This window comes from Ascaphus truei, chromosome 4 (genome assembly GCF_040206685.1).
Source record: "Ascaphus truei isolate aAscTru1 chromosome 4, aAscTru1.hap1, whole genome shotgun sequence".
Lineage (NCBI taxonomy): Eukaryota > Metazoa > Chordata > Amphibia > Anura > Ascaphidae > Ascaphus > Ascaphus truei.
Genome location: NC_134486.1, coordinates 244,195,071 through 244,218,564, shown reverse-complemented (window position 1 = coordinate 244,218,564; position 23,494 = coordinate 244,195,071). Strand labels below are relative to the sequence as shown.

Here is a 23,494-nt window from a genome sequence, read left to right as displayed (position 1 = left end):
CATACACTGCATATGTTGTGTAGTCATCTAACAATAATAATGTACATCACTACCATGACAGCAAAGTTGACTCTGCTTATAATTCAGTACCTAATTGAGATAATTTGAATGAATGTTTTTAGTGATCTGTGTGAACATTTAAGAGAAGCAGGTGTAGCGCTCAATGTGGCTGACACTCATCAACACATGCAGTGTGTCGCTCACAGATGGTACTGGTGTGATAATGTGGCGTATCTATAAGGTTAAAAGAAGATATGAGTGAACGAATGACTAACGTACGTTTTCATATATAGTGGCCTGGTGGGTGAAAGTCTTCATAGAATTACCATTTCAAATGAATGTGATGAACTTCTGTTCACCTTGTCAGCTTCTAACAACTGTAGTCCCTCCCCAAAGACATGAAAGCACCCTGACCTTTTATTTGTTTCTACCACCTGTAAGGCGTCCCAAAATACTTGACCGTAACATGACCCTGTGATCTGGCTCGGTGCCCAACCCCACCCCCTGTGTTCTCCTCTATGCTGTGATTACATATTAATTGCAGCTTGTTTCACACACCGGTAAATGAGCGAAATAAAAATCTGAAGTGAGCTACTGCACCGACACACTTTATTCGAGCAAATACCCGGTATGTACCTGGCAGATACCTGGAATGCGCCGCTCCTCACCTCTGACAAGCCCGGTTGCATTTGCCTTCCCAGCCTGGGTTCATGCCTGGCTGACGGGCGGCTGATCTGTTAAATGATAATGATTAGGATTTAATAGGCTGCAATGCTTCGCGTGTCTACCAGATGGCATAAATTCATGAATTGTAATGCAGTATATATATATATATACTGTGCAGTATTGCAGCCAGCGGGAATAAAATGCTTCAATCCCTGCTGGAAAATAACTCAATGCACTCGGGCAGAAAACAGTCACAAACCTCAATACACCCGGGTATACCCGAATTCGTGGGACTAGCCGAGCTCGAATAAAGTGTGTCGCCAGTGTACATATGAACACAATTAAATACCATATGGTACATGTTCCTATTTATGCTCTCAGTATACTACATGAAGCGAAAAAAGAGCTTTAATTAAACATAACGATATGGGTTTGTGCAAATTATGAATGTTCGCCTTTGAATGCACTATCTTCCATGCAAGACTTGATGAGGCAGTAATGGCCTGTTTATAGGTGTAACATAGATTCTCATTAATATATATATATATATATATATATATATATATGTATAAATGTATATATGTATCGACTTATACATGAAAAAGTGAATTGTGCATTTGTGTGCAAAGACACAGTATAACGAAGTTATACATTACTGTGACAAACAATGATTGCGGATGTGCTTTGTGGTTATGCATGTTAACCCATTGTTTGTACAAAGATACACACATACATTCTGCTTTCAACTATAGAGCAAACATGTTGAATGCTTTGTAAGGTAGAAGGTTGCAGTGTGTGTTATTTGGAAGATCATTACACATAATCACTTCATGCAGGTCAAGTTGTGTATGTTTACTCATAATGATGTCATCCATGATAGCTGAGCCAATACATGTTTCCAAACACACACATATATATATATATATATATATATATATATATATATATATATAAAGCAACTGTAAATATTACTGTATGCTCATTTGCATGTCTTAGACAGGTCTGCAACCCTGTCTTTCCCCATTATCGCACAGCATATAGCGCTTACACTGCAGCAAGGGTTTCTGGGAAATTACATGCAAATGAGCACTCAGTGCCACCTTTTGCCACCATATATATTAATTTTTACTTTTTGTAGGACAACTAGATATAAATATATATATATATATAGATAGATAGATAGATAGATAGATAGATAGATAGAGAGAGAGAGAGAGAGAGAGAGACATATATACAGATATATATGTAGGTATGCTTATATTGGGAAGAAAGTATAAGTTGCAGCGGAAATATAGATAAGAACTGTAACCTACGACACGCCTAGTACAGTAACATTTGTCACCTGGTGGAAATGGAGCAGAATAAATTCCGATATCTCTGTCCCGAGGCAAACCCTACACGACGACAGGAAGACATTTTTCCCGCATCTGCTCCTCCAATGGTGTTAAGATTAGAGATAGTGCTGGCGGCCCACCTCCAGTGCCAGAAGCATGCATCCGTTGTGCTTGTATTTTTTTCTTTAAGTTTGCCCTGATATCATCGAATCTCTTCCGACAATTCGCCCGGTCCCTGACATGATTCCCACACGCAGACACAGCCAAGGTTATTTGAGCCCACATTTCTTTTTTTGATGCTGAACTTGTCCGCCCTTGAAATACATACAAAATATATGACGTTAATTATTATTATAAAAACGATCAGTTTCCTAAACTGCTCCTGTTCCAAGAGATACCAAACATGCTGGGTTATGTGTAATATGTCTACCACATGAGCATTTACGTGTAAACATACAAATGTAAGGAAGCTTGCATGAATATTGTATGAACTTTGGCAACATTTTTAAACTGATTGTTATGGTCGTTCTAAAGCATGAAGTGTAAGCATGTGTGTAACAATTAAGTTTAATTGATAGATATTAGAGAATAATATTTTGATATTAAGACATCTCACATGACCTAGGATAACATGTCTTTGAAGAATCAATGCAAAGATAGACTTACCTAGTAAATGCCCATACAGACAGTCATAGTGCTCCAGAATCCCTGTGACAAGAACGGTGTTTTCCTCTTCATTGAACCGAGGATTACGTGGCCGCTCCAGACGTTTCTTCCGAATATGTGCAGGCCCAGAGCTTGGCTGCTGCTGACTAGACTCTCCTTCTTCCAATGGAAGAGACTCCAAAAGCGGCACACCACCAACCACCCCACCACCAGACACCCCAGCAGCACCAGCAACAGAGCCACCACCAGCACCCGCACTCACAGCAACACCACTCGCACTCCCAGCAACACCAGTCGCACTCGCAGCAACAGCACTCCCCTGAATCCTACGTTCACTCAGACGCGTACTCACACGACTACCAGTACCACTCACACCAGCATCACTCTTCCCACGCCTTGCGGCCATACCTCTAGCACTCACAAAGAACAGAAAATAAATTTAAAGACAATCGCACTGAACACTTACAAAGTGAAAACAAGACAAAGATGTAAACAAAACAACACAGGACAAACCTCTCACAATACACCACAACTGTCTCAGTCAATATGAAATATGTAAATCGGCCAGCTCTGTGTGTCTCTCTCTCTCTCTCCCAACAACACAGAGAATGAATAAAAATACACGCTGCCTTTAAATGGTCCGCTCAATCCAAAACATGCTTGCTTCGGCAGATTCAGCAAGAAGTTTCATTGGGGAACCTAACACCATCTCGCCATGCACGCCGATACACCTGTGTGTGATCGGCAAATCATCGGCAGAGTGGGAGCAAATGTTGTCGGCTTGATTCGGAAGGGATTCGGCACTTATTGCATACGGAGAGGGAAAATCGGCAGAATCATGCCGATAAGGTACCCTTGGCGATTGCACTTTTTCGTCGCTTACTGCATAGAGCCCAAAGATCCTAATACATAACCACTTTATAACCACTCTCCAAACTTTCAGGACCTCTGTGTTCCAGGACCAGCACTGCTGAGAAGCAGCAGATTTGGAGGGCCATACTGCACCATTTAAATGCTGTAGGGAACGCAGTCTGCAGCATTGACATGCTAAACATGCGCTGGGCGGACAGCAAAATAAAAGTTGCACAAACAATGAAGACAGGAGAGGAGCCACCTATAGAGGACTGGGTCATCTTTGTAATTGCTACCTCCCAGGTGGTGGGTCTTCCAGGCCTTGTGGATTCAGAGGATGTGGTGAGACCTGAAAAATACATTACATATATAATACAAAAGATATTCATCTCATGTATACTTGTTACTTCAGACAACACCTTCAAATCAGAACAAAGATTACGGTCTTATTTGCAGTGCACATATAAGGGATCTGTTTCAATACCTAAGATGGCCGCTGCCATGAAGGAAGTCTTCCTTTTGGATCCAGCAGTCTCAGCATTTCACTACGCAGTGAGACACACATCTAACCAAGTGAAAGGACTCTACAGACTGCTACCAGAGAAGGAAGGGATCTGACCTCCTCGCCTGGTCAGAATCAACATGATCGGATGCAGTTGCTGTTGCTGATGTGGTAACATATCCCAAGCATGTCATGCTATTATATGATTTGATTGATGTACGTGTAATACTCACCCGCTGATATACCAATATAATTTATATTTTACTACACTATGAGGTTTTGCGCTGTTTTCTCTTTTTGTTTTTTTGCATTAGTACTACGGTTTGTGGAGCCATTCCATGAGTACAGCAGCAGTAACCTCCATATAACTCAATGACTGTTAACAGGTTTATATATATTTCTATATATTATATATATATACAGTATATATATATATATATATATATATATATATATACACTTCTTGTTGTTTTTTTTAAACACAGCACTCTAATTGAGTTAAAACACTCTTAAGCACAAAAGTTGATTTATATATTTATATTCACTATAATTTGCACCGATTGGGTAATTGGTTTTATATCCTATCACCTACAGTAAGCATTTTATCACAGTTATCCGAGCGCAGAACACTTGTTCACGTTTTGTACACTCATACTTAATGGAAATAACACAATTTTAGATTAATCTGTTGATGTGCTTCAGCCATTAATATAAAAAGAATAGAGTATATGCAGCACTCCGTTTGATAATAAATCTATTAAATAGAAAATGGTGGTGCAACGGGAAAAAGAGAGGAACCCTAAGACCCTCAAAAGTATTCACACAAAAACCCAACTAGGTTCCCAGCATTCAAGGATTAACAACAAACCAATGTCAAATGGATATGCCCAAAGAAAAATGTTTACTTTAATAAAAAACCAATGTCATAACAATACACAATAGAGGATGATCAGTGTAGGCAAAGTGTGTAAACACAAAAAGCATGAACAGAGATATGAAAAATACGAAGCATTGGCACCATATTACGCTGCACGCATTGACGTCCTGTCTCCTGACATCAGATGCAGAGGGTCTCTGCTCTCCGTGGGACTCAGCATCCCAGTGATTGGACTCGGCACCTAGTGACGTCATCGACTTAAAGAATTTTAAAAGGATGGTGCGCTGCTCATCAGATAGGCGTCCTTCATTCCAGATCTCACTGACTTCGCTGCAACACATATTCCTTCCTGCCTCACGTAACATTAACCCCTCTGGGGATTACTCTGTATTAAGGACTCTAGTCTTTTGAACTCTCTAGTTTTTTGAGCTCTTATGCTCGTTTGTGCATAACTAGCTATTTGTTAGCAAATGCGTAGACTGGGCACTTTATATTTTCCTCTATTTTGGGACAACACTCATTTTATACCTGTGCTCCTTTTTAGCAAGGGAGGTCCTAACTGAGGGTCTTAAGGGAAGTACCACAGACCCTCCTGGTCTCTGGTAATGGGCCAGAAAAGTCTCACTCCCCGAAACATTGTCCCCCTTGTGTTCCCTTTCAATTCCCCACCCCATGTTTTCCCTTTTTCCATCACCCTCCCATCATTTGTTCTCCTGTGTATAGTTCCCCATTTGCTCACTCATTTGTCTTTTGTTTCGTATTTCACATATCTCTGTTCTGTTTTGTGTTTATACACTGTGCCTACACTATTCACTATTGTGTATTGGTATGAAAAAATTTTTTATTCGCCATGGCAACGCAGTGTCAAATGACACCATGGTGTCACGTGACGTCACCTTGCCATGGCAACGTTACATAACGTAACACCCGGGCCGTCATTTGATGCCAGAGATAAGGCAAAGAGGGGGCATGAGCAGGGGGGAAGAGCAGGCAGGGGGGCACAGACTGAAAAGTTTGTGCACCCCTGCGCTAGAGCAGGGGTGTGCAAACCTTTCAGTCTGCTCCCCGCTCATTGTTCAGAATATAATTTCTGTACAGTAAGATACAGTGCATTTCCTCACGGAGTCGTTAGATATCTGCTGTACAATAGTACTGCTGTTAGTGTATTTAAATAGTAAAAACAACTTTTATTTTCTAGATTTACAGTATACAGAAGAGCATACTGTACAGTATATCAGTGAGATATTTTTATATATTTAAATGCCTTTAGAACTTTACATTACACTATGAATAGTGCTACTGTAAGTGTATGTAAACAATAAATACTATGTATTTTAAATATTTTTCTAGTGTACTGTATGTTTAAGATATATTTAGATACAAATATACTGTATGTATGTATGTCTTTATTTAAATAGCGCCAAACCTGTACTCCGCGCTTCACAAAGAATACAGTACAGGGAATTACTTGAAAACGTGAGGTAACTCTCAATGTATTACTTCCTGGTAAAATATTTTATAAATAAATAAATAAATATAATAATACAATAAGTGCAGCAAAATCAGACAATAGGAAAGGAAATTCCTGCCCCGAAGAGCTTACAATCTAAGAATATTTAAATGACATCAGTACTTTATTTATAGTACTACTGTAAGTTTATTTAAGCACTAAAAGCAACTTAATTTCAATATTTATATATACGTTATGTCTGTGAGATATTTATATATATTTAAATGACTTTACAACTTTATATTACAGTTGTACAGTGTCCTGTTGAGCTACTGTATCTGTATCTAAACAGTAAATGCACCTTATTTCCAAGATGGATTTCCTGCATGTTCTCTTCGCCCAGCTCCAGATATGCAAAGTAGAAAATAAGCATTAAAAAATGAAATAATTTTAAACAATCAACTTGTTTTTTTTTAGATTAAAAACTTTGGCGGCGCATCTTTATTTCTAAATAAATTCATAACGTGTAGTCGTCAAACAAGTTGATGGACCTCTAGGTAAGAGCCTTTGTATGCCTCAAAAGGCCATTGATGCTGTCTCTCACGGTTCTCGCAAGAAGAGTGGTAACATTAAAATAGCTCTTCCCTTTGTCCATAATTGTTCTCCTTAAATTTGCAGGAAGACCCTTCTTGTATTTATTGCCTTCATAATTGACATTTTGGGTCCACTCGCTGTACATCTCAAAACTGACGTGGTGTTTAAAGATGAACTGGGCATATTTCTGATGTAGACCACCACATCTGATCTTGAATTTCTCCTGGACGCTCTGGGGCAGGTCTCAGCATGATGTCTGGGACCAGTACAATCCTGGGTGCTGGAGCGGGTGTTCTTCTGGCAGCGGGCGGGGGTAGATGGTCTGGGAGGATGCTTTCCTCCTGTTGTATGCTTAGCTCTTACCAGGGTTGTCATCGCCTCCAACAGAAGGGTATACATGTATCCTGGAGATGGTGTTGCTTGGTGTTGGAAGCGTAAAGGTTAAATCCAGGGATTGAGAGGGTGCATGGAGGCATATGCGGTTCCTCCATGGAAGAATAAGGCACCTCCAGGTCACCCTCCTGCTCCTGTGTCGGACATACAGAGGCAGGGACGCCAAGCAAGAATAGAGCCCCACGATGTTCCTCTCAATCTTATCCAGACGAACAATGATGCACCTATCCATATTCTCCATGGTCTCCAAAAGACAATCCATCTTAGCCTCCATTCTGTCCCTGTTAAGTTGTCAGTCATGTCAATACCACTAAAAACATCCAGCATGTGGATGACCGAGCTGGATCTGGTGCAAGGAGTGCTGGTGTCATTTGGACGAACATCAGCGTGGCTGGGTACTGGAGGAGGTGAGTTGGGGGCTTCGGTATGAACATCGGCGTGGCTGGGTGCTGGATGTGAGCTGGGGGCTTCGGGACGAATATCTGTGGACAAAGGGTCAGAATCGGTGGCGTTAGGTGGTGTCAGTGAAAAGTCCGGAATGTCTGATTTGGCTTTGGTGGGTGCAGGGGCACTTCTGGGGCCCGTCCAAACAACTTGATCCACACAGATTTTGGCCATTTTCTTCTTCACATACAAAGGGCCAGAGTTCTTTGCCTTGGGAGCCTTCGGAACCTTTTCTTTAGGCACCTTTGGCTTGGAAACAGCTTCTGACTTTCACTTTCTCGTTGTCGGCACAGCAGAAGAAAGCAGGTTCCTGCGTCCGTAGAATCGGGGTTGATCCATGGATGCAGATGGTAGAATACACAATACCGTATCTGGACAAGAGCTCGTTCAGATAGAGATCAGCATGTGGGAGGCTATGCAATTTGTGTCACCTTTTATGCACTGTGTCCCTGGCGGAAGTTGTTGGCAGGCGTGGCCACGAGCTGCAGGTGTTAAAAGTGGATATATACTTTACCTGTCGAGGTCCATTCTAAATACACCATAACTTATGTTGATTCAATGCACATTGAATATACATCGAATATACATTCCTATGTGCTTGATTTATTTTCTAAAGCAGCAATGCTGAGGAAAGTTATTTCAAAGGATCTCAGCATGAGAATACAGGATATGTACAAGAGAATCTTTGACAAAGAGCAAACTACACCCGAAACACGTCAGTGCTCCATATACCCACTTTTTTTAAGCCACCCTTGTCACCCTTTCAATAAATTGTTTTTAACCAATTTCGGAAGTGCTGTAACATCGTATTTTTCTCGCCTACTGCAGTGCTCTGCATTTATTACTGCAAATGGGGCGTGTCAGTTTGGAATCATATTTATTAGGCAGGCTACTTCATTAGACACCTTTCAGTACAGCCTAGTAACTATGGCCCCCTATAGCTAATTTAAGTAAATGAGGAATGTATCTTCCATGCCAGATGTTTTATGGAGTAACACCGCTTAGTAGATATGGCCCTTTAAAAGCCCATGCATTTGAATAGGGTCATACGGTGTCTTCCAGCATGGAAGGCGTCTTAGAGTAGCACAATATTACAAGAAGCACAAAGCAAGTGTTTAGAATTAGCAGTGTTTTTTCATGGATTTCACAGACCATGTATCAGAGGCTGAGACTTATGCTCAGAAGACATTTTACTTCCCAGGAGAACAATATACTACAAATTAAAATTGCTATGTGAAAAGACAGGTTGCTCACGCAACAAAGGCGTGTCTTTGTGTATACTGGCATTTTCGGTATAGGCAATGAATCCAAATGAAGCAGGATAAACAGAGTGCCACTATACCTGCATACTGGACACGTCAACTAATGTAATCCATGCCACGGTATTCTGCAATGTCTGCAAGTAAGCCGGCCGTGGTGAGAGTCAGCCACTGTAGAAAAGCCTGTTTCTCTTGACAAGTGCTGTTTCTAAGAAAGCACTTTTGTGTGATTTCAGAACTGAGATGCCTGTACTTTGTGTCAAACATTTTTAGTAACAGTATTAATAATACCAGTGCAAGATTTACTTGTTCTCAAAGGAACATAGTACTTATTATGGGAAATTCTTGTATTACAACTAACCACAGCACTCTCTTGATTATCAGATGTGATGATGTGGGTTCAATATTGCCTATTTTATATTGTGATGTTCACCAATTGTGTATATTTATACAAATTAATGTTTTTTTTCTCAAAATTTGGATTTTGAGTGTCAAGTGAATACTCTTATAAGTGTTAGGTCTGACTATAAACAGATTGCTTGGTAATCACCTTATTGGTACTAATGCCTTTAGCACCTACCTAAATCAATGGAAGACAGAAAGAAGTTATTTTGTCCGAACAGTTTGTTGTCTCCAGGAGGCTAAAGTTTGGCACATTGCGGATCAGGTAGACAGATTGTTGGGAGACGCTGGGACTGACCCGGCATCTTGGTACATGTTGGCATCAATGACAAAGAAAGATGGAGGTTCCTAAAAAATTATTTCAGGGATCTAGGCCGATAGCATAAGGCAAGGACCTCCAAGGTACCAGTGCCATGCGCTACCCTAAAGAGACAGTTGGAGCTTAGGAAGGTTAATGCATGGCTAAGAAAGTGGTGTAGGATGGAGGGTTTTTTTTTTTAGAGCACTGGGACTTCTTTTCTGAGAGTTGCTATCGTTATGGTAGGGACAGATAGCACCTCAATGAAGAGGGATCTTCTGTGCTAGGGGGGGAGAACATTAAAAAGGTTGGAGATTTTAAACTAGGATGGAGGGGGTGAGGGACAAGAAACAGATAACAAACTAAATAGAATAGATTGGGAAGGGGAAATAGGAAGGGCTCATAAAGGTAAAATGGGGGCAAGTGGGAATTTGGCAAGCAGCGAGATACCCATATTAAATACAGATAATACTAGAAAACTTCTAAAGACTAAATCCAATTGGCGCACAAAGGCAGGAGCAGATAAGATAATAGAGAAGACTGAAAAAAAACCTTAAATGCATGCTTGCTAATGCAAGAAGCCCGACAGATAAAATGGGTGAGTTTGAATTAATAGCTGCAAGGGAACAGTTTGAAATCATAGGCATTACTGAAGCATGGTGGGATGAAATGTATGTCTGGACAGTTCATTTAGAGGGGTATTCTCTTTTCAGAAGGATCGAGCAAATAGAAGAGGAGGTGGTGTATGTTTATATGTTAAATCAGATCTAAAACCTATTCTAAGGGAAGATGTTTATGAAGGGAATGATGAAAATGTAGAGACCTTGTGGATACAATAGGAATTAGCAGTGGAGGAAAAAGTGCAAAGAAAATGTTTATAAGGATATGCTATAAAGCACCAAATATCTGCGAGATAGAGAAAGACAAAATACTTTTGCAAATGAAGAAGGCATCAAAACTAGGTCATGTTTGCATAATGGGTGATTTTAATTGTCCAGGCATAAACTGGGGCAATGAGATTGGCATTACAACAAAAGCAAACATGTTTTGGGGGGTGTTTAAAGACAATTATATGGCCCAAATTATTGAGGAACCAACCAGGAGAGGGGCAATACTGGATTTGGTAATATCAAACAATGTAGAAGTAATAATACATATTCAAGTCTGGGAACATTTGGGTAACAACATTTGAAATAAATTATCAAAAACCATATTACTTGGGTTCAACAAAGACTTTAAACTTTAGAAAGGCAGATTTTAATAAACGAAGGACTAATCAATAAGGAATAAATTGGGGTGATGTTTTTGAAGAGAAAAATGTGGAAGATACATGGGCAGTCTTTAAAACTTTGTTCGAAAAGCACACTTATCTGTGTTACACCCTTGGGTAATAAATGTACCAGAAACAAGTCTAAACCAATGTGGCTAAATAAACAGGTGGGAGAGGAAATGGAAAAGAAGAGGCAGGCGTTTAGATTCTTAAAGTCAGAAGGGACGGAGGCATCGTATCAGAATTATAAGGAATGTAACAAAAATTGCAAAAAGGCAATTCAAATAACAAAAATGGATAATGAAAAAAGGATTGCAATAGAAAGTAAGATCAACGCTAAAATGTTCTTAAGTATCTTAATAACCCAAAAAATTAGAAAAGAAAATGTAGGACCCTGATGGGCAGGCAAATTATTGGAGATAAGGCAAAGGCAGATATCAAACAATTTTTTTGCCTCTGTGTTTACCAGGGAAGAATCAATTGCAATAGTAGTGCCGCAGGAGGAAGCCACAACCTCTATATAAACAAGCAATTGGTTAACTGAGGAAGAAGTTCATAGGCGGCTTGATAAAATGAAAGTAAATAAGGCACCTGGCTCCGATAGCATACATCCATGAGTTCTTAAGAAGTTAAGTTCAGTAACAGCCAAACCTTTACATTTAATATTCAAGGACTATCTTTCCACAGGCTCAGAACCACAAGATTGGTGCAAAGCAGATGTGGTGCTTATATTTAAAAAGGGAGCTAGATCACAAGCGGGAATTACAGACCTGTAAGCCTGACTTCAACAGTGGGGAAGCTACTTGAAGGTTTAGTACGGGATAATATTCAGGAATACCTAAGAGAAAAGGAAATTATTAGTAATAGTCAGCATGGATTTATGAATAGGTTGTGCCAAACTAACCTTATTAGTTTCTTTGAGGAGGTAAGTAGGAATTTAGATCAGGTTAGTGCAGTTGATGTGGTCTACTTAAACAGGCAACTTCACAAATTAAATGGGGATAAATTAGGAGAACCCTTGATGGAGAAGGATTTAGGAGTGCTTGTAGACAGCAGGCTTAGCAATAGTGCCCACAGCCATGCAGTGGCTGCAAAAGCAAACAAGATCTTATTTTGCATTAAACAAGAAATGGATGGAAGGGAAGTAAACCTAATTATGCCACACCTTGAATATGGAGTACAATTTTGGACACCACTCCTTAGAAAAGACATTATGGAACTAGAAAACTGCAGAGAAGAGCCACCAAATTAATAAAGGAGGTGGATAATCTGATTTATGAGGAGAGACTAGAAAAGAGGCGTCTAAGAGGGGATATGATAACTATATATAAATATATTCGGGTACAATACAAGGAGCTTTCAAAAGAACTATTCATCCCAAGGGCAGTACAAATGACACAGGGTCATCCTTAGTTTGGAAGAAATGAGATTTTACCAGCAACAAAGGAAAGGGTTCTTTACAGTAAGGGCAGTTAAAGTGTGAAATTCATTACCCATGGAGTGTGCGATAGCAGATACAATAGATATCTTAAAAAAAAGGTTGGACATCTTTTTAGAAAGGAAAGGTATACAGGAATATTCCAAATAAGTAAACATGGGAAGGATGTTGATCCAGGAAGTAATCTGATTGCCAATTCTTGGAGTCAGGAAGGAATTTATTTTCCCCCTTATGAGATATTATTAGATAATATTTCACTGGGGTTTTCTGTTTATTTTCTTCTGGATCAATATACTGTAAGTACAAATATAGGATAAAGTACCCGTCGTCTAAATTTAACATAGGTTGAACTTGAAGGACGTATGTCTTTTTTCAACCTCATATACTATGTAACTATGTAACTACTGCGGCCAGCTTCATTCTTACATTTACCCGTCTTGTCCCATGGCTTTTTTCGGTCGCGCGCCAGCCGCATCTTCCCCGCATCCTTCCCCTCCCCTCGCGACCTCCGCCTCTGCTTCTCCGGGTCCCCCTCTGCTTTCCGGGTCCTCCTCTGCTTCTCCACATCCCTCCTTACCCCGTCACCACCTTCGGGGGAACCCTGGCATCAGTGACGCGCAGCACGCGTCAGCAAAAAAACAAACCAGCTGCGTCTGCCCCCACATTGCGGTGGCGGCCGCAGAAGACTCAGATCGGCCGCCACTGTATATCATTACAGAATTTGGCATGTACATGTTGAAATGTTACCTCTACCTGTGTTTAAAAGTTGCTTGTGGCTCCACCTATTTGCTCATTTACATTAAGAAATACGGTATTTGATGCTTAGTTAAATAGGAAGGACAGATCAGCAGAGCCAAGACTAGTTGTCATGACAGCAGTAAATATTTACTTTATATTGATTGTTTAAGTGACTATTGCTGTTGCTTTGGTTATAGGAAAAAAACAAAAACATTTAGAACATTTAAGTCCACAGGCATGCATGTATGTGTATATATCTATATATAATTTACACAGCCATGAAGATGATTTTATGCAATACCAACAAATGCTTCTCCCGTAATGTGGTTTATAAAATAAATTTCATTGTGCAAACTTGCCCAAATTCACTTTGCAAATGTATTTTTCTGCAAAAAAATGGTCAATGTACCTTTTAAGCCCCCAAAATGTGGGCGAAATTGTCGAATTGCTGTAAAATGTTGTGGTTTAAGAGATTGCAAATGTAATTTTAAAAATCCACTCCCATCCAAAGCCTGGAATGTGGCTTTTGTGGGAGAAGGAAATATATTAATATTAGGTTATTTCCAAGGAACAGTATCCCAGGTGTGTTCAAATGTATCTCTCCATGTGTTGCATAGAAGAGTGTTTTAGAAAAGTATATAAATGGTGCTCTACTAAATAGGACTTTCTCAAACATGTGATCTAAGCTGAAAAAAAACCTGTGGTTTTTTTAATAGGACATACTTGAAAACGAGAGGTAACTCTCAATGTATTATTTCCTGGTAAAACATTTTTATAAATAAAATAAAAATGATGTAGCCACTTTGTCAGAGTTGCGGACTGAAACGTCGATCCTGTTCCCTGAAATCATTTTCCACATTTGAAATAGTCCTCTGGAGTGCTGCTTCCTTCCTATCCAATTTTATTATAACTGAGACATGATATTACCAAATAGCTTTAATGGTGTTAACGTGTGCTTTATTGCTAACCAGTCAACGGAACAAGTAGGCATTTGCTAAGGGCTGCAAATGCCAACAGGACATCCAGCAGGACTTTGCAATGCACTTCACAGGCCCTGCCACAGACAAAGTTAATTTGTGACTCTTCCCATTTGACCCTTTCTCTTTCGTGTCTAATCATCTTTACAAACTGCCCATATGTGAGCCTGTAAATACCAATAGGGGGTTAGTGCAAGTGTGTGTATAATCTGCCACTATGTACATGTATGTGCCAGCGTGAGTACGCCTGTGCGAGATTGTGCTTTAGTGTTAAAATGTGTCTCCATTACAAAAATGCCTTGAGCCAGCGCTGTAAAAACCAGTAGAACAAAAAAAAAAACATCTTCTTTATTTACAACTGAAGTTGCTGTGAGGAGGTGCTCATCCTGACATCAATTTTCAGACTTTAGCTTGGAGCTAAGCTTTGAGGCAGGGCCAAGGTAAGGCTATAAATGTCATGCTCTAGTAAAAATGTTTACACAATAAATTTAATTATGTTCCAACAAGAAGAGTAGTTTATGTAGAAATGAATTATGGAGAGTGATCAGTAATGCCCTTATACTGTATAACATATTTCTATGTATGGGTCACACATACACAACTTTTTTTTGGCATCATTTTCTTATATTTTGCTAGCATCGCCTGCAGACTTTTCTTATGTGTTAACACGTCCATTGCCGCTTATTGGCTTATTGGCATATTGGCCTGCGTGACACGGGGGATTTGTACAACCAGGAACTAACGGTGCTAATGCTCCCCATATGCATCTCACGAACCAGGAGGGTCCCTGGAGCTGAAATTAATGCGGATCTTGGAGGAGAAACTGCTCTTTTAATGTTTAAAGCAGCAATACTACTTTCCCTTTTTTATTATGTGTATATGTAAAGCATGTGACAATGTATAATTGTACATTCTTACCTAAACTGCCAATCGTTTGGTGCTCCTGTTATTAATCTGTCAAAATCCTTATGGTGTTACTAACATAATGGCAGCTTTAGTCAATGTAACTCAGCAGCTACAATGTATCCTTATATAGTATTACTAAGGTAACATTATTTATTGTTACAGTTTACAGCTGAAACTGTTGGGAATATTGGCAGCAATTTAATACAAGCAGGAAAGTGCTGCAAAGATCTTGCCCTGCTGGCAAGGCAAAGCCTGCTATAGAAATCAAAGGATACTTTAAAACTCATTAGAAATGGTATTCATGGTATTATATTATTGTCTACAGCTGAGATTACTCTCAAGATTGCATGTAATGTGTATTGTGTATTGTATCTTATGTTTGAAATATGCAATAAAATTTCAGTTATAAAAAAAATGGTATTAAGAATAATTAAAAAAAATGCAGTAAGTATTATCTAATAATAAAGAACCGATTTATTTAAAAAAAAAACGTAGATTTCACATGCTTTAAACCAGGCCTGCACAACATACGGCCTGCGTGCCGCATGCGCAGCCCGCGATGACTCCCTGACTCCCCCCAACTCCCCCCCCCCCCACAGCCGGCTCTGCAGACACCGGAGGGAAGGAGCGCATTGTGACACGCTCCCCCCGCACCCGCTCTGCCGAAACAAATGGGAAGGAGCGCTAGCATTGTGACGCACCGCCCCCCCCCCCAATCCCCAACCCGCTCTGCCGATACATAAGGAGTGCCAGCAGTTTGATGCGATCCCCCCCCCGCGCTTCCTACCCTTCTTGCCACTAACGCTAACACCTCCTGGGGCCAGCTTCCACCGCCGTGATTGGGTGCGGGGCTGGGGGGGGGGGGGAGATGATGAGTGGTGCGGGTGGGTGATGTGAGGGGCAGGGGGGGGGGAGATGATGATGTGAGGTTCAGGGGGGGAGAGGGTGATGGGAGGTGCAGGGGGGGGAGAGGGTGATGGGTGATGTGAGGTGCAGGGGGGTGATTGGAGGTGCAGGGGGTGATTTGAGGTGCAAGTGGGGTGATTTGAGGTGCATGGGGTGATTTGAGGTGCATGTGGGGGTGATTTGAAGTGCATGGGTGGTGGTTTGAGGTGCAAGGGGAGTGATTTGAGGTGCAAGGGGGGTGATTTGAGGTGCAAGGGGGGTGATTTGAGGTGCATAGGGGGTGATTTGAGGTGCAAGGGAGTGATTTGAGGTGCAAGGGGGGTGATTTGAGGTGCATGGGGGTGATTTGAGGTGCAAGGGGGAGAGTGATGTGAGGTGCAGGGGGGGAGAGTGATGTGAGGTGCAAGGGGGGAGAGTGATGTGAGGTGCAAGGGGGGAGAGTGATGTGATGTGAGGTGCAGGGGGGGAGAGTGATGTGAGGTGCAGGGGCGAGAGTGATGGGAGGTGCAGGGGGGAGAATGATGTGAGGTGTAGGGGGGAGAGGGATGTGAAGTGCAGGGGGGGTAGGATGTGTGTGGTGTGCAGGGGGGTATTGTGTGTTTGATGTGGAGGGGGAGTATTATGTGTGTGGGTGAGGGAGAGAGATGGGGGTATGAGAGATAGATGGGGAGTATCGCAAAGGTTGATAGTGAGGGGTTCTGGGGGAGATATGTGGATGATGATGAAGGGTGCTGGGGGAGATATGAGGATGATGATGAGGGGTGCTGGGGGAGATATATGCGGATGATGATGATGAGGCGCTGGAGGAGAGATGATGATGATGATGATGATGATGATGGTGATGATGATGATGATGATGATTTTACCCGTGCAGCCAAAAATTTTTTCCTTGGAGCAGTTCAGCCCTTCTCACTTTACGAGTTGTGCAGGCCTGCTTTAAACAGTTTGCAATATAAGACAAATAGGCTTACACAGTAACACATTTTCATGCACTGTAATATTTGTATATTCTCTGCAACGTGACGTCATGACGTCTGACTCAAGGTAAGAGGGGGGGGTGGCGCGAGGAGAGGGGGAAAGCCAGCAGGGGGAAAAGATTGCGCTCCCTTGCTCTACTGCACACAACAAAGGACAAAAAAGCCCCAATGCTACTCCAATATGATAAATCATTTAGTACATGACTATGCATTTTATCTATATTCTTTCTTCATAAATATGGGTAATTTAGTTCAATACTTTGGTCAAAATATTTTAAGCCTACAACCACTATAACCCATTTCTATAGGTCCTACACTACCAATATTATACTGTCTTATGTATTTCTTCCACTGCATAGAGAGAAGAGGAAACAAAACACTGCATCCAAGAGCATAGGGTGTGTGACATATATGAAGAAAGAATATAGATAAGATACATAGTAATGTAAAAAATTATTTGTCATATTGCATGTAGCATTGTTGCCTTTTTGTCTTTTGTTGTATACATTGGTAACTAATGTTACAATTAATACTCACAAAGAATAGATATTATAAACAGGTCTGGTCTTGTATCTAATCGTATTATATTTTGATTTACTTTGTCACAAACGCTTGTTATTTTATTAAACATGTATTCTATAAATGATTTGTATACGGATTTCCATATTTATTCCATCTCAATCATGTTGCTGCATTTACAGCAGCTCTGATGTGACAGTAAGACAATTCGTTAACACTAATTTAGTCCTGTGCTCTGCATACAGCTAATTTACTTAAGAGCACATTTGCGTGTAAGAATAATGGGTGGATCAGAAGCACTCCCCATTTCTATAACCCCTCCCCTTCATTAGCATAGTTGAAACACTCCTTGGATGCTAACCAATGCTACATGCAATATAGATGCAAATCCCGGTTGCACATAGCAACATGGCAATGTTGGTCTCCAAACACTAATATACCGTGGTTTTTTTTGGATCTAACATCTTTTACTGAAAGTTAATAAATCCCCAATGTTGCCAATTAATATCTCATTGGTTTCTTGGAGGGAAAAAAGATTTCATACACAAAAGGAAACTACACGAAAGGGGTTGGGGAGTGATCACAGAACCACACCAATTGAGTGGAATAATCAAATAAATAAAGATGGTAATCAAAATTGTGGGTGCAAACTGTGAACTGAAAAGTGAATCAGAAAAAGGGGAAGGGGAAACACAAAATGGATGTGCCCCCTAAAAGAATTCACTAAACTGCACACCGACAAAGTGTAAAAATGAACTTTTAATAAATTTACTTAAAACATATATTACCAAAGCGTTGTGTACTGTGAATTAAAAATAAATTAAATCAACAATACCCAGCATCCATGTCAGCGAATGTATGATTATACAATCCCAATTGGCAACTAAATGCTGGTGGGATGTAGAGGACAGAGGATGCTATAAGTCAGGGTGTTAACCCCTCTGGAGCAACTGTGAGACCAGATGGTAAGTATATATAAATGTATACTAGTGGACGCGCAATGTTGTCAGTCTCCTACTTGGAGCTGTTTTAATGTAGTGTTTGTAGTCTCCTGGTTCAATTTGTGTAGACCTTAGTAGTTGGTTATTTAATCAAACAGTCAGTGAGTCTGCCTCCCTGCTTCTCATGACATGTGTTCACTTAGAGTTTTTGCTGGGTAACTCACTGATAACAATGCTGTGAGTGCCAGCTTCACTATGCTGTGAACTCCCTACTATCATCATTGCATGTGTCAGTGTTACCACTTAAGCACGTGTATATTTACATATCATAAATTATCACTCAAAGTGCCCAGTGGTATAAATTTAAGCAGGATTGCTGGACTTTCATTTATGTAATTGCTCACTGACTAGTATACATTTATATATACTTACCATCTGGTCTCACAGTTGCTCCAGAGGGGTTAATACCCTGACTTATAGCATCCTCTGTCCTCTACATCCCACCAACATTTAGTTGCCAATTGGGATTGTATAATCATACATTCGCTGACATGGATGCTGGCTATTGTTGATTTAATTTATTTTTAATTCACAGTACACAACGCTTTGGTAATATATGTTTTAAGTAAATTTATTAAAAGTTAATTTTTACACTTTGTCGGTGTGCAGTTTAGTGAATTCTTTTAGGGGGCACATCCATTTTGTGTTTCCCCTTCCCCTTTTTCTGATACAAAAGGAAACTACCTGGTAGAAGGTCATCAGTACATAGCCAACCCAGTACAGGCATACCCCACATTAACGTATGCAATGGGTCCAGAGCATGTATGTAAAGGGAAAATGTACTTAAAGTGAAGCGCTACCTTTTTTCCACTTATCGATTCATGTACTGTACTGCAATCGTCATATACGTGCATAACTGATGTAAATAACGCATTTGTAACAGGCTCTATAGTCTCCCCGCTTGCACACAGCTTCGGTACAGGTAGGGAGCCGGTATTGCTGTTCAGGACGTGCTGACAGGCGCATGCGCGAGCTGCCGTTTGCCTATTGGGCGATATGTCCTTACTCGCGAGTGTACTTAAAGTGAGTGTCCTTAAACCGGGGTATGCCTGTAATGATCAAATGGTGGTTGAGAGGAGAGTTAAAATAAATACATTTGGGTTGTCCTTCCAATCCAGCACTTACTGGTAATAAGAATCATTTGTATTGTTCTTTTAATTATATCAGTATTTGATAGTCAGTCTGAAATTAAATCTATTCATATGTGTGTTCATCACCCATACCTACAGGAGGATGCACAGAGAGATCCAAGAGAAAAGTGGCACTCACTATATGAGACAGTGGCAGAGGTTGGCTCCATCCCAGTCCGCAGGCAACCTTCTTTCTCAATAATAAATAAAATGCAAAAGCTGCCAGCGAACAAACAAGTAGAATCCTGCTTCTTTTATCCCCTTCCAAATTCCTCTCCCTTGCTATATTAAAATGTTAGAGAAGAATGTGGCACAGTGATATTTATTTTGTACGATAAGGTTTCATAATGCTTCCACCAACTTCTTAAAATTGTAAGAAATTAGTTTTTTTTATACAATGTCCTGTACCTTATTATGTGCATGAAATTCCCAGGGGCTGCTACTACATAGGTGAGACGGGACCGGAGCTAAACAAGAGAATGAACCTGCATCGGGACATTGTCGTCAACTTTATCAATTTATGAAACTGTTCGGGACACTGACCGGTGACCTAAACCGAGATCGCAGTTTCATGAGCCACTACACAAGAAAACTCTCTTCCCATGAGTGCTAAATCCCATGTCTATAAATACTGTCCTATATGAATGCACCCACACCTGTCTCTTATACATACAAATGTACAATGTAATTCTATCCCTATATACCAATAGGGACAACATAGTATCCACGCACATTTATAGTAATGCAACACCCTCTTACATTTCAACACCCACCAACACCATTGGTATACACTCCACCTCTACACACACCTTTTGTAAAGCGCTGTATACACTGTGGGTGCTTTATAAATGTATCTTTACACACATACACACATATACATACACACACACACACTGTTACATCACAAACATTCAGGGACCATTTAACACCTCAAGTCATAAATCACATACTGCACGGTGGAGGGATAGGTTTCATCTACAGATAACCTTCCAGGCTGTTTTAAACTAAAACTTTTCCCGCTTATCCATTGTAACATTACCGAAAGAAGAGATCAGTGTATCTCGAAAGCTCACACAAATAAAGGCATTTAGTTAGCCACAGAACGGTATTGAGTATTTGTTTTTGATTTTTTAAATATATATATAGCCAATAAAGAATATCACTTGTGAGCACATTCACGTGTCTTAGACAGGTCTGCAACCCTGCCTTTCAACAATTATCACCTAGCATACAGTGTTCCCACTGCAGCAAGGGATTCTGGGAAATGACATGCAAATGAGCACACAATGTGTCACCTTTTGCCTGGAATATACATTCACATGGAGCCCAAATAAGCAAATGCATCACTGTTTATACAGCTTTTAATCACAGCTATTATTTCTCAGACTACACCATACTGCACTGCTCCATTGCACTTTTTTCTTTCTTGTTCTGTTTTCTACCACTGCACTCTCCAAACTTGTTCCTTCCACCATCCTCCCCTTTCCACCTCTTCTGTTCATTTGCCCCTTTTACTCCTCCCCTCTCCACTACTCTGCACTTGTACACTTTTCTACTTCCTATACTCATCCCATATGTCTATCTATACAACCTGTAGCATGAACTCAGAAATCAGCTTCTCATTTCCTCTTCCTCCCTGCTCCTCCTACCTGCATCTAGTTACATATCACACAACCCTTGGACTTATTCTATCCCTACTTCCCCGCACCCATCTTTCTCATCTTTTATTCCTCCTTATGCCAATAATTCCAACCTTATCTCTATTCCCTGCCTTCCTACATCTTCTCTCCCTTTCGCCTTTCTTGCTTTATCTATTGTAACATCGCCCGAAGAAGAGATAAGTGTATCTCGAAATAACAAATAAACAAATAAAAGCATTTGGTTAGCCACAGAACGGTATTAAATATTTATTTTTGACACACACACACACACACACACACACACACACACACACACACACACACACATTAGAAGAATGACATAGGCGCACGGGGAGACAAAAAACATAGGGTAGTATGTCTTAGAAGTTTAACCAATAAATGGTAAGATATGCACTCACAGCGTGTTGAATTAATTCAGGCGTTTTATCCACCCTGGGATCTGGAACTCTGTCAGTATATTAGGAAAGTCTTTGAATCTGTGTCCTTGGATCCTACGACACTTCTTTTCAGCCAAGTCTCCTCCTCATGGGTGGTGATGTATATATAGGGAGAGGCAAAGGACACACAGGATAGTGTAACACAGTTTTAATCATAAAAAAATAAATGAATCACAATAAGTAAAAAACTCACACTTTGTGAGCTCTTTAAAAACAATTGAGAATTTCACAGTCTCTCACACTCATATGATATAGCAATTCCCAGCTGGACTTATAGCAGTTACTGATGACATATAGGTATTTCTATACACCTGAGTCGTTATCCTGGTGTATGGTATTGTGTAGAAATACTGTTCAATAGCTGTGATACTCTCAGTACTAATAAGACCTAGTGCAGTTCTTTTATGGTGAGTCCTATTCAGGTTTCTCACCGCACTTTCAGTACTCCTAGTACTCACGGTACTTGCGAGACTTTAAAGTCCTAGTATTTTGTTTCCACACACGGCGTGTGTCACTGCCACAACTCTCCAGCTCTCCAGCATTCAGCAACCGGTTCCTCCGTCCTCTATGCTCCTCCGGTACCTCCGTCAGACATGGTGACGTCACTGAGCTTTCGCGTGAGCACTGCACTCCCACGTGGGGCATCGCTGATGCCGGGAGGAGAAACGCGTAGGGCGTGGACTATACAGAGTTTAGTGGCACATTAGTGGATGTAGTGTTAAGAGCTACACGTTTTTTTAAACATTTTTTAAACTATTATTGGTATACTATTGATACAGGCATCAGCGACACCCCACGTGGGAGTGCAGTGCTCACGCGAAAGCTCAGTGACGTCACCACGTCTGACGGAGGTACCGGAGGAGCATAGAGGATGGAGGAACCGGTTGCTGAATGCTGGAGAGCTGGAGAGTTGTGGCAGTGACACACGCCGTGTGTGGAAACAAAATACTAGGACTTTAAAGTCTCGCAAGTACCGTGAGTACTAGGAGCACTGAAAGTGCGGTGAGAAACCTGAATAGGACTCACCATAAAAGAACTGCACTAGGTCTTATTAGTACTGAGAGTATCACAGCTATTGAACAGTATTTCTACACAATACCATACACCAAGATAACGACTCAGGTGTATAGGAATACCTATATGTCATCAGTGACTGCTATAAGCCCTGCTGGGAATTGCTATATCATATGAGTGTGAGAGACTGTGAAATTCTCAATTGTTTTTAAAGAGCTCACAAAGTGTGAGCTTTTTACTTATTTTGATTCATTTATTTTTTTATGATTAAAACTGTGTTACACTATCCTGTGTGTCCTTTGCCTCTCCCTATATATACATCACCACCCATGAGGAGGAGACTTGGCTGAAAAGAAGTGTCGTAGGATCCAAGGACACAGATTCAAAGACGTTCCTAATATACTGACAGAGTTCCAGATCCCAGGGTGGATAAAACGCCTGAATTAATTCAACACGCTGTGAGTGCATATCTTACCATTTATTGGTTAAACTTCTAAGACATACTACCCTATGTTTTTTTCTCTCTTTTGTCTCCCCGTGCGCCTAGGTCATTCTTCTGGTATCTTTCCTTTACAAGCTTGTGGAGCTGTAGACCTAATTGGCAGCAGACAGAGACAGGGACAGGTAGATTGTAAGGGTTAAATACCCCCTAGTATATCTATATGTGGTAATAATTGGTTAGATATCCCTGTGTGATTGCGCTGTATGTTTCTTTTTTCTACTATATATATATATATATATATCATACACAATGGATCATCAACAAAAGAATGTGCACTTATC

The 23,494-nt window shown here is 40.6% G+C and overlaps 1 protein-coding gene across 24 annotated transcripts in view; it reads right to left on the bottom strand.

Moving 5' to 3' along the window:
* AIG1 (androgen induced 1) overlaps nucleotides 1-23,494 on the bottom strand; it is a 448,408-nt gene that overhangs the window by 349,171 nt on the left and 75,743 nt on the right. Inside the window, exon 2 of one of the 24 annotated variants that reach the window (XM_075597137.1) lies at nucleotides 11,778-11,845. The exons of the other annotated variants lie outside the window; for them this stretch is intronic. Coding sequence (XP_075453252.1) covers nucleotides 11,819-11,845 — 27 coding nt within the window. The 3' untranslated portion in view covers nucleotides 11,778-11,818. The remainder of the gene's footprint in view (nucleotides 1-11,777; nucleotides 11,846-23,494) is intronic. 24 annotated transcript variants of the gene reach the window in all.